This window comes from Ruditapes philippinarum, unplaced genomic scaffold (assembly GCF_026571515.1).
Source record: "Ruditapes philippinarum isolate M1 unplaced genomic scaffold, ASM2657151v2 ctg538_1_1_1_1, whole genome shotgun sequence".
NCBI lineage: Eukaryota > Metazoa > Mollusca > Bivalvia > Venerida > Veneridae > Ruditapes > Ruditapes philippinarum.
Genome location: NW_026867197.1, coordinates 95970 through 119375, shown reverse-complemented (window position 1 = coordinate 119375; position 23406 = coordinate 95970). Strand labels below are relative to the sequence as shown.

The following is a 23406-nucleotide window of genomic DNA, read 5'->3' as shown; positions in this document are numbered from 1 at the left end:
AATCCTGATCGTTAAACGCTCTGCACAAGCGTTCAAAGAACAAATGTGATTAAAGAACGTGTTAAAAAGAAAATAGATAAAAGAATATCGCATAATCAAGACAGTGCATCATGGAATCTGGGAACTCGTATTCTAAACCAAACAGAGAGCCTCCAACAAATGTAAGTTACAGTATATGCCATTAGCCAAGTAAAACTTTTAAGTTCATGTTCGTTACGAACGTTCCGTAGGATCCACAGGTAAACGTCGCGTGGCCATGACTTACACTATACCCCCGTTCCCCCTCTACAACCCAAAACCCTAAAAAAAAATTATGAAAAAAAAAAAAAAAAATTATGACTAAAATATTATAAAAGTATTTTACTCTACTTTCATTTTGCATAGAAATATCACTAGCATCTCAAATTATCAGCGCATATATTCATCAATTTTTCACCAATCTTAATAATCTTGGGCTCTCAAATCTTAGATAAATAAATACTCTTTAAGAAAACAACACTGGCACCTTCGCTGATTATACGTAGCAAGAAATATCCAAGCCCAAACTGTCAACAAATGAAACTCGGAAAGAGATCTGATTGCAGCCCGTTCGGTAAAAAAAACACTCTCACGAGTAAAACACACTAAATTCACCGTGAAAGAATATTTCTTTGTATTGCGTATTTAAATATGATAAAATTAAGTTATTATCAGAGCTCCAGATAGCGTGCGTATAAGCGTAAAATACGCATAGAAAATCTAAAATACGCATCACTTTCAAAATTCGTGCGTCACAGTTACGCACAACAAAATGAAAATACGCTCGTATGTCAAAATTTATGCGTGAAAGAATAGAAGTGTAAACATTTGATATGTAGAAAGAAAATGTTTTGAGCATAAAAATACAATGTATTTCAATTTTATTGCATTGAAAACTAAAAATTCTGTTGTCAACAACGCATGTTAAAAACGAAAGTAGCAGGAAATACAGAAGGGAGGTAACTCCCGTAGATCAACCTGTGAAATTATTGCCAGATAATCATCGTAGGAGTTAACACAGTATTAAGTTTGTTTAGGCATCTATTGACATGCTTATGCCTCAATATAAACAAAAATATATTTTAATTTCTTTAACTTTTGTTGTTAGATTTAAATAACATGTTTTTCACCTGCAGTTTTGTACTCAATATTTTCGTACCCAGTCTACAATTACGGACAATTTTCTCTCAGACTAATACTTTTTTGAAGGAAAGATAAAAAAAAATCTTGTTTATGTTTTTTTAATTCTAATCTAATTTCAACTATAATTGTTCGAACTGGAGTATATGATAAGGTACATGCCAACAGAAATAAAGAAAGAAAAATATTGACTCCTAGAAAATTAAATAATTTCAGGGCTTCACTAGTGGAAGTTTGGGAGTCATTTACTCCTTCATTTTTGCCTGTGACTTCCAAAAATCAATACTTTTCCTTCTTTACCTATTAAATGTGACTTCCAATATCAAAGATTTTGAAGTCTTTGACTTCCAAATTTTGAAAATGGAAGCCCTGATAATTTTGCTGTGTATCCTAAACTTGAGTTTCAGTATACTCTGGAAGTCTGACTTTACATGGCATGTTTTGTATTGTTTCACATTAATCAGTATTTAATTTGTAAAGGTTTTTGTAAAAAAAGAAATAAAAACAAACAAACAAACAAAACAATAAGTTTAATTTGTTTATAAAAACTGCAAAATGCTTTTTTGACAGATTTTACCCTTTAAGTTTTTCAGAATTTGCATTTTACCCCTCACTCTAAATTTTGAGGGGTAAAAACCCCTTGGCCAAAAAAATTATCTGGAGCTCTGATTATTTATAATAATTGTTCAATCAAAGCATCTTATGAAACTATAACGCACCTTTTTTCCTATATGTCAAATTCTCAATCCAAAATGAAAGTAAATTGGCACAGCAGAGTTGTTTCCCTTTAAGTATTTTCATTGGTCCGAGGTTTTCCTGTGACCAATGAAAATACTCCATTTGAAAACAATCTGCAGGCCCATTTTACTTTCATTTTGGAATGAGAATTTGACATATAGGAAAAAAGGTGCGTTATAGTTTCATAAGATGCTTTGATTGAACAATTATTATAAATAATAACTTAATTTTATCATATTTAAATACGCAATACAAAGAAATATTCTTTCACGGTGAATTTAGTGTGTTTTACTCGTGAGAGTTTTACCGAAACGGTGCAATCAGATCTCTTCCGAGTTTCATTTGTTGACAGTTTGGGCTTGGATATTTCTTGCTACGTATAATCAGCGAAGGTGCCAGTGTTGTTTTCTTAAAGAGTATTTATTTATCTAAGATTTGAGACCAAGATTATTAAGATTGGTGAAAAATTGATGAATATATGCGCTGATAATTGAGATGCTAGTGATATTTCTATGCAAAATGAAAGTAGAGTAAAATACCTTTATAATATTTTAGTCATAAAAATTTTTTTTTTTTTCATAATTTTTTTTTAGGGTTTTGGGTTGTAGAGGGGGAACGGGGGTATAGTGTAAGTCATGGTCACGCGACGTTTACCTGTGGTAGGATCCAAAGGGACCCGGCACAGTGTTAGGATAGTGTAAAAAAGTAATTCTAGAAAAAATATTATACTTTATATATAATCTATATATTATATATACAGTATATATATTTTTTTAGAATTACTTTTGTTACACTATCCCAACACTGTGCTGGGTCCCTGTGGTCTAATCCAGGAGATTGCCGGTCCCTATCTGCCTATGCCATGGTACCACTGTTCTTATGAGGGGGCAGGGGACCTAAAAATGAAAAATTCTGTATTTCAGTGTGACCAGAAACACAATTCCAAATATTTCATAATCTGTTTCACAGGCAGATAAACCAGTTTCACAGCATTATTCAATGATATATGACATACATTGAAGAAAATAATAGTTTGCATGCATTGCTCCTTCAAAAAACGACTGACAGCAATTTATATTTACCCCCACCCAGCCAAAATCACACCTAAAATATACCAATATGGGCAATCTTCATGAAGGTGCAGCATACTCCAGAATCCGCCCGATTCCTTTAAAAATATCAGTAACACGCAGTGCAAGCTATGGCATTTCAGAAAAGACAAATAAAGTGTCTGTCATACGTTTAGATTTTTCACAAAATTTATCTGAAATTTCTTACTTGTTTGGCGCCAACTGTCAAAGCTTGATTTTTAACTTTTTCACCTCCATTCGGAGAGTCAGAAATACATACAAAGCTACCAAAATGCTTAGTTTCGGGTAAAAACCCAAAAATACATCTCATTTACTACACACACACAAGAAAGAATTACAATGACAGAGAAATATCAGAAGTTATCAGTACCTTCAAAACACCATGTCTGAGTTATTAAAAAATTTGACCGGGGCCATCATTCGAATATGTCCCCTGCCCCCTTATATCCAGCACATTGTATACTTAAAAATAACTTGTATTTACTATTTTATTAAATTAAGTTTAACTGTCGCATCTTGACTTTAAAATACACATGTCATTCATAGAATAATTCAATGATTTAAATAAGAATCATCTACTTCTACTTCTATGTTGAGCTCGTCTGTAATTCCGCTGTGCAGACATCAGCGACGAGTGGTGATGTGAATTGTGCTCCATAAAAACGTGGGCTAAAAACCTGTCCCCCATCTGCGGCATCTATGGTCATTTAGTCATGTTTTGAATGGAAACTTAAATGGAGAGCACTATGGTACCGTGGTATGTAAATTGATGGCCCTTTTTGGCTTCAGTTGAATTTTTTCAACAGAATATGACGTCACTGCTGTTTCAGCAGATGACCTTCAATTTATTTGTCAGAACAAGAAATTATCAGTTTAACTGGTAAATATGGGATAAAATAAAAAAAGTATTTACAACACACTCAGGCAGCTTTGGATTTTCCTATCAATGACAGAAATTTATTTGAAATGAAAATATTTCTAATTTTTTTTATCCAAATTCAAAAAAGTAGCACTTCCACTTTCACTTTAAAGGTGGAAACATTCGATTGGTCACGTTCAGTGTGTTAAGAAACATATTTTCTGATTGCACCGGAATGGGCAAGGACGCGGTACCCTCGGGGAGTACTATACTAGTTATTTTTCGTACACACAGGTTTAATGTTCAGATTGTTCTGAGTTATAAGTTTATCATAAGTCATTGCATCAAAATTAAACCAGTATATTTATATATTTAATGTATATTTACAAGAAGAAATGTTTTTTTCATATCTACAAAAGTAATGGTACACTGTCTTCATTTATGGCAAAATGGATCTTAAGTTAAGAAAGTTTTTTCTTGACAAAAGTTCTTCATGAGTCACATACGACTAGCTTATACACACTGTGAGGCTAGATTTATGACATTTTTAAGATAAATAACCTAATTAAATGCCAGGAAGTCTAAGGCTGGGCCAGCATAATACATTTGAAATGAAAATTAAATCTCGCACATTTTTTTGCCAGCAAAATATTTCAAGCTAGTTGTTTGCTCACCATTAAAAGATGCAGAGCACCTGTTTTTCAGGATTGCATAAGTCAAAGAATGCTATCAGGTCAATCACATACATAGTTACTTTAATTGACATTTAAGTCTGTGGGTCAATTTCCAGTGGTAGTTTGATTATGACAAAGTATTTTTAGCTCACCTGTCACAAAGTGACAGGGTGAGCTTTTGTGATCGCTTTTCGTCCGGCGTCCGGCCGTCGTCCGGCCGTCGTCTGTCCGTAAACTTTTGCTTTAAATGACATCTCCTCATAAACCACTGAGCCAATTTCATCCAAACTTCACAGGAATGTTCCTTTGGTGGTCACCTTTAAAAATTGTACAAAGAATTTAATTCCATGCAGAACTCTGGTTGTCATGGCAACCGAAAGAAAAATCTTTAAATATCTTCTTTTAAACAACCCCAAGAGCTAGAGCTTAGATATTTGGCATGAAACATCTTCTAGTGAGTGTCTACCAAGTTTGTTCAAATAAAAGCCCTGGGGTCAAAATTGGCCCCGCCCCAGGGGGTCATTGATTTTCCCTATATGCATATAGTAAAAACTTAAAAAATCTTCTTTTAAAGAACCCAAAGAGCTAGAGCTAAGATATTTGGCATGAACCATCTTCTAGTGAGTGTCTACCAAGTTTGTTCAAATAAAAGCCCTGGGGGTCAAAATTGGCCCCGCCCCGGGGGGGTCATTGATTTTCCCTATATGCATATAGTAAAAACTTAAAAAATCTTCTTTTAAAGAACCGTAAGAGCTAGAGCTTAGATATTAAGCATGAAACATCTTCTAGTGAATGTCTACCAAGTTTGTTCAAATAAAAGCCCTGGAGTCAAAATTGGCCCCGCCCCAAGGGGTCATTGATTTTCCCTATATGCATATAGTAAAAACTTAAAAAATCTTCTTTTAAAGAACCCAAAGAGCTAGAGCTAAGATATTAAGCATGAAACATCTTCTAGTGAGTGTCTATCAAGTTTGTTCAAATTAAAGCCCTGTGGTCAAAATTGGCCCCGCCCCGGGGGGGTCATTGATTTTCCCTATATGCATATAGTAAAAACTTAAAAAATCTTCTTTTAAAGAACCATAAGAGCTAGAGCTTAGATATTTGGCATGAAACATCTTCTAGTGAATGTCTACCAAGTTTGTTCAAGTAAAAGCCCTGGGGTCAAAATTGACCCCGCCCCAGGGGGTCATAGATTTTCCCTATATGCATATAGTAAAAACTTAAAAAATCTTCTTTTAAAGAACCCAAAGAGCTAGAGCTAAGATATTTAGCATGAAACATCTTCTAATAAGTGTCTACCAAGTTTGTTAAAAAAAAAGCCCTTGGGTCAAAATTGGCCCCGCCCCAGGGGGTCATTGATTTTCCCTATATGCATATAGTAAAAAGTTAAAAAATCTTCTTTTAAAGAACTCAAAGAGCTAGAACTAAGATATTAAGCATGAAACATGTTCTAATGGGTGTCTACCAAGTTATAATGTTCAAATAAAAGCCCTGGGGTCAAAACTGGCCCCGCCCGATGGGGGGGGTCATTGATTTTCCTTATATGTGTATAGCAAAAACTTAAAAAATCTTCTTTGAAAAAACCCAAATAGCTAGAACTAAGATATTAAGCATGAAACATGTTCTAATGGGTGTCTGCCAAATATGTTCAAATAAAAGCCCTGGGGTCAAAACTGGCCCCGCCCAGGTGGGGGGGGGGGGTCATTGATTTTCCTTATATGTGTATAGCAAAAACTTAAAAAATCTTCTTTGAAACCCAAATAGCTAGAGTTTAGATATTTAGCATGAAACATCTTTAAGTAAATATCTACAAAGTTTGTTCAAATAAAAGCCCGGGGGTCAAAACTGGCCCTGCCCCAGGGGTGTCATTGTTTTTAACTATATGTGTATAGTAAAAACTTTAAAAATCTTCTTTTAAAAAAACCCAATGAGCTAGAAATAAGATGTTTAGCATGAAACATCTTCTTATGGGTGTCTACCAAGTCTGTTCAAATAAACAAATAAAAGCCCTTGGGTAAAAATTGGCCCAGGGGTGGTGGGGCCTATATACAGGTGAGCGACCTCAGGGCCATCATGGCCCTCTTGTTAATAATTATAACAGAATTTCCATCAGCTCACGAAAACTCTAATTAAAGGTGAATTTATTTCTGATAGATGTATCTTGTCATAATTAATATAATTTAAAAATGGCCTAACATCATCTTTAGGATTATTTATTTATTTTTTGATATTATTTATTTATGATTCATTTTATTTTTAAATTATAAACATGTATGTCACTATGAAAAAATTTACATATAAATTCCTCAAATTGCTGCATTTCCTGGATCAAGATAAAATGTTTATAAATTTATCTTTTTTCAAATTTGCAGCCAAAAGAATTAAAGAAATGGAAAGAAGAGCGTAAGTTAAATTTTTATTTTTGTGTTGCCTGCTACAGAGAGGCGGCCCTATATAGGAATCACTTCTCCATTGTCTGTCTGTCTGTCTGTCTGTCTGTATCTGCAGGTGCAATTACAAATAAGAAATGATCGTTACCAATCCAAGTTGTGCATATGTAAAACATTCTGATGATTCATTTTATTTTTTAAATTATAAACTTGTACTGGATCATTCAAATAGAATTGTACGGTAGAAAAACGTGATTTTCCAGTTCAATGATTTTTGTCAGAGTAATGGACTGAATGGCTGAAATTTTTCAAGTTTGTCTGGACATAATACCACTAATTAGAGCTGTCCTTATTTAGTACATCAATATCATGGGCAATTTTTTTGTTATATAACCTTAGGCCTCTTAACAATTCAAAATTCTGGGTTTGTCACAAAGGTGTGGAAGGAAATTCACAAATGAACAAAGTTTAAATTTCGTTGTGTACGTTAATAGTTTCCAATAAACTTGATTTTTAAATGATAACAAAATTGATAATAAATGATTCCATGAATAACAGAATCTTTAATTTTCCTGGTGGTCAGGTAAAGCATTGAAAAGAAAATGGAAAGAAGAAAAATTATTAAAGCAGTTTGCCAAGAAGCGACAGATTGAACAGAAGGAAGAAGAAGCTAAAAAAGTTAAAGAAGAAGAGGAAAAAGTACAAGAAAGACTCGGTAGGAAAAAAAATTTATATCTTTACTTTAATGTCTGAAATGAAAATTAGGGGTGTCACATTTAGCAAAAATGCCACCGGTTTAAACGGCGACTTAATAACCGTGTAAAACGTTTAAATGACCATATTAAAAGAATTCTAAGTTTTTTAAACTTCTTTAAACTTTAACTTTGTTTTTATGATAAGAAAGCACATTTTGCTCATATTTTGTTATACTTGACATCAATTAGAAAAACATGCCTGATTATGGAGTACCATTGTCTGTTAGGACTGTATTGTAAATGATAGCGTGCCATTGGAAAAAAGCCAAACTAAAATACAATGTCATACCTTATCATAAATTAACAAAAGAAATGTTAAAATCCAATCTTAAATTTCGTTGTCTGTTGGTCTTAAATACTAACGTTTTCGGTTATTTAATTTTCCGGTTTTTGGCTAGAAACCGGCCGAAGCCATTTAAACGGATAAACATTACACTCCTAATGAAAAGACAGTAAAATTTTTTATTTTATTTAGATATGATATCTTTCTTAAAGCAAGACACCTCCAGAGGGTATAATGAAATAAAAAAAACTCACACAGTTGAACAGCTATATGTATGCCACCACATAGCAGATGTTGTGGTGGCATAAAAATTAAATAAAATTTAGAATTTCAAGTAAACAGTGAACGCTGGTCCAGTTAGATGTTATGAGTAAATTGATAATTTCTAACCTTTTAATTCATGAAACATAGTTGACAAAATTGTCAGTTGTTGGACAAAATTCTGTGTTGTTTCAAAGTACAGTAAACTCCGCTTATAACGAACTCACTGGGACATACAAAGTATGTTCCTTATATCCGGAGTTCCTTGTGAGCATATAGCGAATTAGTTCCTTGTATCAGGAGTTTTTATAGCGAACAGATATACATATAACGAACTGATTGTTAAACATCGTCCGCCATTTTGAAGAGCATTTGATTAAAAATAATTTGTCATTTATTTCTTTTTTTGACACAATACCCCAGAGCTTACATTTTGGAATTTAAAAATCCTTTCAGTTTGCTATTTTAGTTTTAGTTTTACTCCCTTTCTCAATTTCTCATAAAATATCATATTTTGTTTCTTAAGTCAGTGCTTTTCGTTTTCTTTCCATGAATAAAAATAAACAAGATTTTTCATTTTTTCTTCCTTTTATATTGAATATCTTCTATTATATTTTAAGATTGACTTTTACTTATAAAACATATAGAATTCTTTTTATTTCAATCAAGCATACTTTGTAATTTTCTATTGATTTTGTTTGCAAGCATGCATGATTATGTTGAAATCTGATTACAAATGATCATAATTATTTTACTCGAGTAAAACTATTAAAGAAAAGAAATAATAGAATAAAAGGAATAACAGTTTTATCTTTGTGACAAGAACTCATGCTGAAAATATCCTAAATAGAAAACTATTAAATACTTCTATACAAATTCATTTTCATAGATATATTGAATTATATACAACAATATTTCAAAATAAATTGTTCCTTATAACCGGAAGTTCGCTATAACCGTGTTCGCTATAAGTGAAGTTTACTGTAATTTCGTCTTGGAAAAGTGAATTATATCACTGTTAAGCCTTCTTCAATACAGCGTCCCAAGAACTATTTATAGGATGCCATTGATGTTCATTTTTGGCCGGGTTGCACTGGTGCAAACCCGGGTTATAGTATGGTGAATGTTGGGCGGCGGGCGGGCGGGCGTCCGGGCGGCCGGCGGGCGGGGAAAAAAACTTTCGTAACAGTTTTCTCAGCAACTACTTATCACAGCCTCTTGATATTTGGCAAACAGCATTGACACATGGTCCCATACCGTGGTATTCGATTTCAGGTCTGTCGCTCATCCACTTCCTGTTTATCCACTTAGTTAAATTAGTTAGATTTTTTGACATTAATGGTCAATGCTAGGAAATTTTCGTAACAGTTTTCTCAGCAACTACTTATCACAGCCTCTTGATATTTGGCATACAGCATTGACACATGGTCCCATACCGTGGGATTGGATTTCAGGTCTGTCTCTCATCCACTTCCTGTTTATCCACTTAGTTAAATTAGTTAGATTTTTAAACATTTTTGGTCAATGGTAGGAAATTTTCGTAACAGTTTTCTCAGCAACTACTTATCACAGCCTCTTGATATTTGGCATACAGCATTGACACATGGTCCCATACTGTGGGATTTGATTTCAGGTCTGTCGCTCATCCACTTTCTGTTTATCCACTTAGTTAAATTAGTTAGATTTTTTGACATTAATGGTCAATGGTAGGAAATTTTCGTAACAGTTTTTATCAGCAACTACTTATCACAGCCTCTTGATATTTGGCATACAGTATTGACACATAGTCCCATACTGTGGGATTTGATTTCAGGTCTGTCGCTTACCACTTCATGTTTATCCACTTAGTTAAATTAGTTAGATTTTTCGACATTAATGGTCAATGCTAGGAAATTTTCGTAACAGTTTTCTCAGCAATTACTTATCACAGCCTCTCGATATTTGGCATACAGCATTGACACATGGTCCCATACTGTGGGATTCGATTTCAGGTCTGTCGCTCATTCCACTTCCTGTTTATCCACTTAGTTAAATTAGTTAGATTTTTAAACATTATTGGTCAATGGTAGGAAATTTTCGTAACAGTTTTCTCAGCAACTACTTATCACAGCCTCTTGATATTTGGCATACAGCATTGACACATGGTCCCATACTGTGGGATTTGATTTCAGGTCTGTCGCTCATCCACTTTCTGTTTATCCACTTAGTTAAATTAGTTAGATTTTATGACATTAATGGTCAATGGTAGGAAATTTTCGTAACAGTTTTCTCAGCAACTACTTATCACAGCCTCTTGATATTTGGCATACAGCATTGACACATGGTCCCATACTGTGGGATTTGATTTCAGGTCTGTCGCTCATCCACTTCCTGTTTATCCACTTAGTTAAATTAGTTAGATTTTTCAACATTAATGGTCAATGCTAGGAAATTTTCGTAACAGTTTTCTCAGCAATTACTTATCACAGCCTCTCGATATTTGGCATACAGCATTGACACATGGTCCCATACTGTGGGATTCGATTTCAGGTCTGTCGCTCATTCCACTTCCTGTTTATCCACTTAGTTAAATTAGTTAGATTTTTAAACATTATTGGTCAATGGTAGGAAATTTTCGTAACAGTTTTCTCAGCAACTACTTATCACAGCCTCTTGATATTTGGCATACAGCATTGACACATGGTCCCATACTGTGGGATTTGATTTCAGGTCTGTCGCTCATCCACTTTCTGTTTATCCACTTAGTTAAATTAGTTAGATTTTATGACATTAATGGTCAATGGTAGGAAATTTTCGTAACAGTTTTCTCAGCAACTACTTATCACAGCCTCTTGATATTTGGCATACAGCATTGACACATGGTCCCATACTGTGGGATTTGATTTCAGGTCTGTCGCTCATCCACTTCCTGTTTATCCACTTAGTTAAATTAGTTAGATTTTTCGACATTAATGGTCAATGCTAGGAAATTTTCGTAACAGTTTTCTCAGCAACTACTTATCACAGCCTCTTGATATTTGGCATACAGCATTGACACATGGTCCCATACTGTGGGATTTGATTTCAGGTCTGTCGCTCATCCACTTCCTGTTTATCCACTTAGTTAAATTAGTTAGATTTTTTGACATTAATGGTCAATGGTAGGAAATTTTCGTAACAGTTTTCTCAGCAACTACTTATCACAGCCTCTTGATATTTGGCATGCAGCATTGACACATGGTCCCATACTGTGGGATTCGATTTTAGGTGTGTAGCTAATCCACTTCCTTTAAACCTACTTAATTATATTTTCGACATTAATGGGTCAATGGAAATTTTTTTTCGTAACATCACAGCCTCATGATATTTAGTGTACAAATGCAACCCGGCCTTTTCTGTCTTTGACCCATTTTCTAAAAATAGAAGATTGGGAAACAAATCGTCCACTTTACTAATTTACATATAGAGATTGAACCGATAGATTAGAGGTATAGAGGGGGTTTCCTTATTGTTTGTATCACAGATTTATGTTATTAAGATCCATGTTTATATATTTTATCGATGGCAAATTTCATTTTTCCTGATTTGACAATTATATGCAACGGTTTATCTAAAAGTAACATATTTTACCTAAAGAAAGCTGAAGGCCAATTTAAACACCATGATATAAATAAATGCTCATGTATCAGTATGGTAGACAAACTTCTTTGTAATTCCCCTTGTTGGCAAGTTATTTTGAAAAAAAAAGTCTAGTTATTTTGATTTTGCCTTGTCTTTGTTGTTGTTGTTGTTGTTTTAGTCTTGTAAATATTTTATTTCAAACTTTTAAAAAAATATGAACAATTTTATGACAAGGCACAGTTGCAAGATAAGGTGCATTTTCCTAAAAGCAATATTTTTAGGAGTTGAGCCCCTTTTTAAATTAAAATTGATGTTATATTTACTTATTAAATAGGATGATTTCAAATACAGTGTATATCAATTCTCTATCAACTTTGCATGAAACTAACTGGTGTTACAATACATGTTATAAATTTATCTAAATGCAGTGTGGTTGTGTTTATTTAAAAAAAATCTAGAATTATGTTTGATTTCATTCAGAGTGCCTTTGTCTTTTCACTATCAGTCAGTGTGCAAAAGTATTTTGTCAATATAATTCTATAATTTCTTGTTGCCGGCAATACATATAGCTTAATACATTTTAAGTCAGTGAAATATGTTTACATGTATCAACCTAATCCAAAAAGAATTGGTTTTAAGATGCAGTCAGATTATTTCTTTAATACTGCTTTATATGGGAAATAAAATATATTGCAGGTCGACCATATACAGTGTCTATAGCTCTACCTGGGTCTATCCTGGAATATTGTATATATTTATCTGTTATTGCAGGTCGACCATATACAGTGTCTATAGCTCTACCTGGGTCTATCCTGGACAATGCTCAATCACCAGAACTGAGAACCTATCTCGCTGGACAGGTAAGTCAAAAAACAGCTGTTTTTTACTTTCAGCCATTATAAATTGTGATGGGGTCAGTCTTTAGGTCTTCAGTCTTCCATTACTTGAAAAGGACAAAGTCATGGTTTATGCAACTTGGAATGAACATTGCCCATGCCCTGGAGATGACCCATATTCATTTTTAGGTCAATAGGTGAAAGGTCACAGTGACTTTTTTTTATTATGCCTCTTTGACAGCAAACAAAGTATAGGGGCATATGTGTCCAATGGACACACTTCTAGTTCTTTCTGTCTCATCCTGCATGAAGTTTGAAATTGTCCATTAAAAATTCTGAATATGGAAATATCAGATAAAGAGGATCAGAGAGTAAAGAGCCTGGTCAGACAAATACATGTATACAAACTGGCCTTGTTCTGTATTAGTGGCATAGGTTGTAGGTCATATATATTATTTTCATGATGAGTCTTGCTCTTTCATCCGGTAAACTGGTTAGACAAATACATTTATACAAAACTGGCCTTGTTCTGTATTAGTGGCATAGGTTGTAGGTCGTATATATATGTTATTTTTTAGACAAACCTCGCTCTGTCATCAGGTAAACTGTCATTTGAATGTAGACTATGTTTATAATGTTTCACATCACTGATTCTGGTTTAACCTACCATGTTAACCTCTTCACTATACCTGTATGTTACCACAGTCAGTCATACATCACTGATCATGTGATAAAAATTATAATAATCTAAACAGTCCTTCAAAAAAATGTCCGACCTGCCTTTTATTATAATAATGCATTTAAAATGGTTAGAAATTTATATCATAAAGAAAGTTAATTAAATCTTAACTTAATAATTCATTTGTAAAATTTTATTGGTAATATTCAATGCTATTCTTACAATACTTTTGTAAGTACATGAAGTATTAAGTTGCAGTGATGGGCCTGTTGTGTATAAACACCTTATTTTAGAGAACATAAATTAAAGAGAAGTAATGTAAGTTGTTTTTGTGGAGGAGTGTGAAATTATGATCAGTCTGTATACGCGTTTATGTCAATTTTTTTTCATGAAGAAAATATCTGTAATTTGATTACTAGGATGAAATTTTTGTGAAAAAAGAAACAACCTTAAAGAACAAAAACCAGAAAACAAAAAGTTCAAAAAGGCTAAAGTTTAAATATGGGTGTGTATAGATTAAAGGAGAGAAAAAATTCAGTGTTAAATAGAAGGGAATACTTCTTAGAGAAACAAAATAACAAACTTGAATTGTATCTAAATGATGTCTTTACCAAAGAATGTGTGTTAAAGTCTACAAGAGATGAAATTGAATTTATACAGACTGGAATTGAAACTCTTGTGACCAAAATTGCAGATTTGATTCTGGGATATTTTGAGGAGTACAGATCAGTACCTAATTTAGACTATGGACTTTCTGAGATTTTGGAAAAGAGGGAACCAACCAAAACCGCTGGTGAAATTGTGAAAGTCGGAAGTTTTTATGAAGGGACTAAAAATGGTTTTCCCAATGAATTTGATTTTATATTTCTTGTGTTTAATGATGAATGTTCACGTTACTTTAATGAAGAAGAAGGTGTGTTAATATCAGCAACTTATCTGATGCAAGTGCTGATGATGGCGTTTTCGGGACTTTCTGTTGTGGTGGAAAGACATGGCACTGGCAGTATGCTACAGTACCACAGAGACGAAAGGAAGTTATGTTTTCAGGCATATTACGACGCAAAAGGGCCTGCAGCAAAATTACTGTTTCTTTACCAGGATGAGACTAAAAAAACAAGATCTATACATGTAGATTTCGTTCCTGCAATAAAAGTTATAGGTGATAAATTTGAACAAACAGTGAATGAAGTATGCGAGCTAAATGAGTTTCGTACAGAAATTTTAAGCGTTGGAAGTTACTTTCTAGTAGCAGACGGTGGATATGGTATAACATTCACAGAAACGGAGGTGAAATTTATGAAAAGCGTTTTATCAGAAAAGCACGTAAAGGCATACAGAGTTCTCAAATATCTGATCAGTGGTGAAGAGGATGGTGAAAAGCTTGGATATTTTTTGCGCCAGTCAAACCCAAATGAGAGAATTTATACATCTTTTATGTTGAAAACAATGATGATTAATCATCACTTTAAGTGTAAAAGATCAGAATCAATCAATATAGGGCCTTGTCTTTTAAATGTTTTAGACAAAATGAACAGGTACCAGGACATTGATAGCTTCCCAAAGTTGGCCTGTCAAGTGCCAGCTATGGCACAGTTGAAAACAAATTTCCGACACAATCCAGGCTGTGTTGAGAAACAAATTTTTTGTGTCAAAGATGCTGAATATCCAATACGTCTAACACCATACCTTCAGTGTATGACTATATACTTAAGGTTCTTGCAGAAATCTTCTGCTGATGATGAATCATACAGTTATGAAAGAGATCGAGTGAAAAAATCGTTGTCACAGATGTATCTGGACCATCTCACAACTGTATATGATAGAACAAGTTATGTTTGATTTTAAAAAAATGAAAAGTGGAAAAGGTTATTCAAGAAATTGATTGTTTTTAGTTGTATATATTTGTTTGGTAAACTATTAAATAAAGTACAACATGAACAAAAAGGATTGCAGGGCTCATGAACTGTGTGTTTCAAGTTAAGAATAAACAGCATTACATTATGTCCCTTCTCTTAACCACTCAGTGATAGTGGCTTACTTATGTGATCATTATTGATTATTAATGGCAGTGTTGTTTTTTTTTTTTATCTTTTTTTTGAATGGGTCCAGGGCCCTTTGAATTATGAACAGTGAGCACCCTTTAAATATTAATTTGTGATAAAAGTACTTCTTTAAGTATTGTCAAGATTTTATCTATTAATTGGAAAATGCATTGATTCATGTGAAGATCCCATGGTTCATCTTTGTCTCCTGTTTTAAGTCAATTACAATTTTGTTTATAACTACAATTTGACATTGTGAATTTTCATTAAACAGTTGTGAAAAATATAGATATGTTTTGGCATTTTGAATTGGGCCTAATTTCAGCCTCGAAACTGCATGGAAAAGAAACAAACTTCTCTTTTGCAAATCTGTTTTGATTATTGATTATAATTGATGCAGACCAACTTGTGGTTTATCCATTCATTTACCAAATGGTACATGTATATTGTTGCTTGCTAAATCTTAACTATTCATATAAAACCTTGGTACTGCCTCTGTGGTCGAGGGGTTAGAGTCAATGACTTCTAATCCAGTTACCTCTCTAGTGTGGGTTTGATCCCCGGGAGATGCTTTGGTAGTTTAGCACGGAGGAAGGTAGTCTATTACTGGTGTAAATCTCCAAGAACGATGGCTAGGAAACTACCCGCCTATATGACTGAAATACTGTTGGGAAAAGGTGTAAAATGAAACGAACAAACAAAAATAAAACCTTGGTAATAAACAATGGGAGCCTTCCAAATAAAAAGCTAGGTGAGTCAGCAATTATAAAAATGAAAAAAATTATGTGATGTCTCTTTGTAAAAACAGAACATATTGAAGTAAAAACAGAACATATTTAAGATTCATAAACCCCTGCCAAACACAGCTATATACGATCAATTTATCGCGTCCCGTCCCAATTTTGAATCTGGTAAAGACATTAATTTGAAACTTGTGTTGGAAGTTATAAGATTACAGATACATTCTTGAATCTGTTCCTCAAAGCGTCCAGTCCAATACTAAGCAATGAATGTAAAGTATTTTGCTCAAGGAAACAAAGCCAGGCTTGCCCATAACTGGGTATGAACCTTCAACATTGCCTAGATTACAAGTGTGATGTGATAACCAGTTGGCCGTGCCACCACCTTATGTGATGTCTATTGAAATTTTTATACAATTGTATTAAGGTATAGTCTTTCTGTAATGCTTTCCCGCCAAAAAAATCTAATATCGGCCTATATCGTACTAAATCAGTCATTTCCAGAACTATATTATTCATGATCTTAGGTATTCAATACTTATAATAATTTAAATCGTTCATAACCAGCATTTAGTACATAGCAATAAAGGAGGAGTGATTGTAAATAGTCTTATGCCCAATATTTTGAAAAAATAATGTTCCGGAAATATCCGATTTGCTACGATATTGGGCTATGTTAGAATGTTTTTGGCGGAAAATTATTACAGTAAGACTACTTAAACACAACTTTAAATACTTTTTTTCGTATTTTAACAATTTGGCATTTATTGTTTCAGATCGCAAGAGCAGCAGTTGTGTTTAATGTGGATGAAATTATTGTGTTTGATGAAACAGGATCCACAGAAAAGTAAGTGAGAAATAGCAGATAGGAAATGTGATGATTTTATAGTTTTACTTAAAATAGTCCCATTTCAATTCAAAGTAAAGCAAAAGTATTTTTTTTTCATGGAAAAATAATCTTACTCGATTTCATTATTTCATTATTTTTTCTTGTGATAAAGAACAAATTAATGTCATTTATACATGTATAACAAATATAACAAAATTAAAAATTTGATTTTTGAATGTCACGGTATTGCTACTCAAATGGAACCTTTATAATTACAGAGGAGAATTCTATCACTTTTATTACATCATTCAAGTAAATTGTGTTTTGATGTGCAATCGAATGTTTCGAATAATTTCATTAATTTCATGTTATATTTCAGGACAACTGAAGGAGAATTTTCCGGTGTAGGTAAACACGGACGTGGTAACGTGCAGCTGGCACGTATCTTACAATACCTGGAATGTCCTCAGTACCTTAGAAAATCCTTCTTTCCTCAACATAAAGATCTGCAATATGCAGGTATGTTAATAAATAATGAATATCAAATTAGTTTTTTAGATTTTATAATAAATAATAAACTTTTAATATTATAAAATCACAACGGCTTTTGGCATGTATAAACAGTATACTATATTGTTTTATGCAACAAGTTCAATAAATTTAGTATTGAATCTACGTGAATATAATATTTTATTTTTCTCACATATCCAAAATACGAACAGTGTACAGTTAAAGAGTCATTTTTCATTGACAAGCATACAGAATTAATGTAGCTGCCCCATTTTTCTGACAAAAACTAATAAAAAACTGACTGGAACTAATAGGTCCTTTTTTAACTTAGGATTTTTTTTTGATTTTTCAGGTGTGTTAAATCCCCTTGATTCACCTCACCATATGAGGGCCAATGATGAGGCCCTGTACAGGGAAGGTGTGGTAGTTAAAAAACACTCCAAGGAGGGGAAAGGTTCATATGTAAATGTTGGTATAATGAAGGTATGTATTCCCTGCTGTGTGCCCCCTAGATTATATATAAACATTTTATATTGTACTAAATGTCGAACATCATTTCTCTTTGAAGTTTTCAGTTATAATTTTGCATGTGTGTCAATTACTAAAAAGTAAATTAATTGAAACATCACACACATTTGAGATTTTAAAGGCCCACTTTGCCTCAGAAATACTAGAATTCTTATTTTTCAAAAACTATTTTTGGTATCTTATAATAGTTTCCAAAAACACACTAATTTGTTATATACAGGAACTGTCTTTCGCATCATTAGTTCTTATGGCCATTGGTACAATTATAGTGAATTAGTATTTTGTATCGAAGTTAAAATACTTTTTTGTTTACATTTTGGTACCTTTGTCACATAACTGCATGTTCAGTGCTTTTCCAGTTGTATAACATCTAACATGCACTTAATCCATTATTTAAACATTATTAAATACATGTTTGATATTTCTAAATTAAAAATATATGGATTTCTGAGGCATAATGTGCCTTTAAGTTTCGTTTAGCAGACATGACACTAGTCCTATAAATATGACGTTGCTTTGAGATATTTTCAGTTTGACCATCATAAACTATAACAAGCCTGTAACGTCTAATGTATTGGACTAACATGACATATAACTCTAGCAGGTATTTTTGACTGTAATTATTGCCCGTCATGAATAAACTTTACACAATTACTGAACATACTTTTAACATTGATTTTGATTTTGACTGAATAATGGCTCTTTGTGTAGGTTTTTGCACGCAAGATCAGTTTGTACAGTTACTTGCCTGCAGGATCATAAATGTAGGTCAATTTTCAAGAGCAGCAGGGGTTACTTTAACCATCTTAGACATTTGCTAAAATTTCACCAATTATTGGGTGCAGAATTTCTTGCCCTTAGTTTGCTACTTTGATCAAATTGCGAATAGAATTAGGAAAGTCACACAGAATTATTTTATACACTATTTTATAGGAAGCAATACACTTATACATACACACTCCAACCATTCCTAGAGCCAACTAGTACTAAGCAGTGCTAAGTTTCTTGATCAAGGAAGCAAGGACTGCCCCTGACATGTTTTTAACTCAGGCAGCCAGCAATCTGTAGATTACTAATCTGATGCCATAACCACCTGGCCATGCTGTCATTTACAAATCACAAAAAATTGATGATCAAAGACAAATTTTCAACTAGGAAAACTCTTGTATTGACTATTTGATTTTTAGCCCTTTGTTATCTTTGAAAACAATCCTACATGGCTTCTGTTTGACTTTTGAACCCTGAGAATAGCTGAGGGTGCTGTTTGATTGGCAGCTCTTGTTATGATTTTTATATGTTTGAAACTAAAAAGCTACATTTATCATTAGCTACAAAACTCTTTTTGCTAAACCCTTAACCGGCTGGAACTGAAAGTAAAAGGCCTTTACAACCAACACAGGATCAAGCTCTATACTGTTGGCTAACCTACTTTAATTGTATAGGAATATGCCCATAACTGTTAATGGAAAGTTCCAAAAAATGGAAATTCAAGAGGATCAACTTAATGAATTATTTGATATTATGACAGGATGTTCAGGTGGACAAACAGTTGGTCCCTGGTGTCCGAGTTACAGTTAAAATGGACCTGACCTCTATAGGTAAGTTCATACATTTTATAACCTATAATGTTGGTGTGTCTTACCAATTGAAATTTCTTTAAAATTTAGAAAAAAAATTTCATCATTTAAAGTTTCAAAACGTGATTTAAACTCAGTGCAGACCATGATCAAATGACACATAATTGAGCTGCACCGTGACAAAAACAAACATAGTGCGTTTGCGACCAGCAGTGATCAAGGCCAGCCTGGGCATCCACCCAGTCTGATCAGAATCTATGCTGTTTGCTTACAAACCATATTACAAGTAAAGAAATTCATAGCCAGCATCATGGATCTTGATCAGACTGCGCGAATGTGCATGCTGGTTGCAAAAGCACTATGTTGGTTTTGTTATGGCGCGGCTCATATGTTCTGGCTGTTCATGATCTGCACTGGTCACATGGGTGGATTCTGTAGTCACCAGCAGGCTTAGGGTTAAACTTTGTATCTTTGTACTGAGGAAATATGTCAAAGTTGTAGGCTGGTACCCAGGGATTTTCCCGCTGAATAAAGGCTGTGTCCCCTAGCACAAACCCTAAAATACACGACTAGTCTGAAGCATTAACTATTTATAATATTTTTCAGAGAGAAAGAAAAACAAAGGGACAGTAGTCCCCCCATCTGAGCCTCGGACCCATGCAGGTTTGTACTGGGGGTACAGTGTTAGGCTAGCGAGCAGTATAGGGGCTGTATTTACTGAATGCTCTTATAAGGAAGTGTATGACCTTACCATAGGAACATCAGAGAGAGGCTCCGATATTGATGACTTTGAACTAGACAAAAAAGATTTTAAGTAAGTTAGAAATTTTTCGTAAATACATTTATACATCTTCAACAATTATTTATACAATTTTATTTTAGTTTGATTGTGTTGAAAGCTTTAAGCTTACTGTACACTCTAAAATCTATTCCTGGAACCAACCAGTACTTAGCAATGAATGTACAGTTTCTTGCTCAAGGGGTTTGTTGGGGTTTGAACCCATTCAGCCAACAATCCTTAGATTACTTGTTGGTTGCGTTAACCACTCAGCTATGCAACCACTCATAAAGAAGACTCGCGTCATCCATTAATTATTTGCTGAATTACATTGTATTACAAAAAATTAATTCATTTGTTTAGCATGGCTATTTACTGAACAGTAGCATAGGTTTGTTTTCTGACAATAAATAAATAAATAAATATAAAATTAACAGTATTTCACACAAAACTTAAGCTGAAGAGGGGCGTAGGCATTTGAAACTTTTATTGCCTTTTTATGCTGTTAAAAGTATAGAGAAGAAACATAGTCAAACAATTCTTATTTGTGCATTGAGAACTATGAATGCTATTTTTCTATTAACTGTAAACCAAAAGCATATTTGAAAAGAGTCTGTTGTTGCAAATATTGATTAAAAGTATAGCCAAAATGTGTATTAACAATCAAAATTGCATGCAGTCTTTACTTCAGCATTCATTTTGAAAGTGTACGGATTTCGATTAAGCACCATGGAGTATAGACTTTGGTTTGAATGCATTGATATCTGTCAGTCTATCTTCCTTTAATGTCAAACCCCACGTGGGACGTAGAAATGACATCGGAGGCAACAATGAGATACACGGGAATCCGGGCACCAGTCTCTAGCTCTCTCTACACAATTGAATAAACCTCTTGGTTCTTTTACATGCCCAGTGTATAGCAGTGATATAATCGAGGATTACCTGGATTTCTTACTAGTACACCTCTAGGTAAGTGGGAAACACTGAAAGTGTCCCTGAAAATCCCAAGGGTGTTACCCACGATCTAACCTGAGACTTCAGGAGTGGCAGTCAGTGGGCTAACTAACTGAGCTATTGAGCTACTTTCAATATGCAACTCATTATTGTTGCAAAATTGTCAGGATTAAACTATTTTTTTGTATTTCAGACATGCATTAATAGTGTTTGGAGGAGTACATGGTCTGGAGACCAGTCTAGAAGCAGACGAGAATTTAGCAGTGGATGACCCGAGTCTTCTATTTCAACATTACATTAATACCTGTCCCCAGCAAGGCAGCAGGACCATCAGAACTGAGGTAATCTCTTCTGAGACCTTTGATAATTTCATGTGAAGAAGTTATCCAGCTTGCTTATAGGAGGTCTGTGGATCTGCTAGGGTGTCTGTTTTTGCCAGAAAAATGCATTAATGAGCACCTGAGTTCTTCCGACACCTGAAAAATTGGCGTACGATCTTTGCAATGTTGGTGTCACTTGAATAAAAATCAACAACAAGCAAGCAAACTTGTACACTGGGTGTGTGATAATACAACTGTAGCAATAGATATAACCATGTCTGGTTAAAATTTAGCCCAAATGCGACTGAATGTGTGCTCTAGACTTAGCCTGTATTCAATTTGTAATTGTTGTCTTCTGTTAGCAGTCATTTTCAAGCTGGCATGACTGTATACTGGTGATGTAGATAAGATAGTTTTTATCTTACCAGTGTAAAAATATAGGAAAGTTAATTGGAGTATGCATGATAACTAACAGACTATCATTCTGGCATACTGAAAAAAAAACAAAAAAAAAACGTGTGCAACTCTTTTTGGAGTTTCATTAAACTGTGTATGAATAATGTTCTTACTATTTTTACCAGTGTTGACATTTAGGAAAGTTAAATCAGAGTTTTAACTTCATTGCAATTTTAACTATGATGTCATCAATGACGTAATTTTTTCTGTTTTTCAGGAAGCCATTTTAATCACCATGTCGGCGTTGAGACCAAAGTTGTTTACCAAACAGTCGAAGACTGAATCCTGACATTCTCTTTGTTTATTTTTGACAATCTTTATTCAGTAAAGTTTTACATAGATCTATGTATCGAATAAAAACATTTTAGATGTAACGTGTATATTTTATTTATTACTAGCAAATTGTATTGAAAAGCTAGTTTATTTTCATAAACCTATTTGTACATAGCAACATGTCGACATTTTGCATTCTATAGTTGGGTAAATCAACTAAAAGCACGGGATATATGAACAAGAGAACAATTCATTATGACTAATGTTATCATGGTCTGTCAATACTGGTTTTTAAATTTTTTCCTAAAATGATCATTTAAGAGGTTATATTAAAAAAGCTAATGAAAAATATTATTGATAGAAAAATATGTGATAGAAATTTTAAGACTTTATTAATAATGTAACGGTAACTTAATCTAAAGTCGGCGTCGCCATAAATTTGATCTAATCGATGGAAACATCTTTGTTATGGAACTTTTGCAAAGTTCAAAGAAGTAATGTGATGTGAATGAAGCGCAAATTTATTGTTTATATTTATTTATTTGTTTTATGATTTTACAGCGAGTTCAGCATATTTTTGGTCCTATCTCGATTCTCCTGTCCGGTTCTGGATAACTAACCAGTAATTACCCATTTTCCCTAAAGTTAAGGACTCCCACACGATTACTGAATCAGTGTTGAGAAACAAATGTGACCATAACACTCAATGTCCGAGATCAGTGGTCACGGAGATATAAATTCCGCTTTCGACATCGAACCAACCATCCTTAACTAATGAACTAATGCAGGTTCGATCCTCGGTCGAGGAGGAAGTTCTCGGACTCCGGGACAATTTATTCCGGAAACTGAGTCTAATAGTCTATAAATTTTTGTCTCTCTCACACATTTATTGTTGCTTAATTCGGACTTACTCATTACCAAGTGAACGAAAGAGCAGTGATATTTCAGAATACACATTATTTATATCAGACGAGATAATACATTAAAAAGTGACTTTAATGTTGGCAATTAGCATTAACAAACATATTACTAGAGTATATTACAATATTTAACAGATTAAGCTATTTTAATTAGC

The 23406-nt window shown here is 33.6% G+C and overlaps 1 protein-coding gene across 1 annotated transcript; it reads left to right on the top strand.

Moving 5' to 3' along the window:
* Positions 1-22432, top strand: LOC132735232 (putative methyltransferase C9orf114 homolog). The gene is made up of 11 exons (XM_060722165.1): positions 1-161; positions 6893-6923; positions 7494-7625; positions 12581-12669; positions 16883-16953; positions 17315-17454; positions 17798-17928; positions 19502-19571; positions 20157-20364; positions 21476-21623; positions 22276-22432. The coding sequence occupies exons 1-11, from the start codon at positions 111-113 to the stop codon at positions 22345-22347; spliced, it is 1143 nt and encodes a 380-aa protein (XP_060578148.1). The 5' UTR covers positions 1-110; the 3' UTR covers positions 22348-22432.
* Positions 22433-23406: the final 974 nt, after the last annotated feature.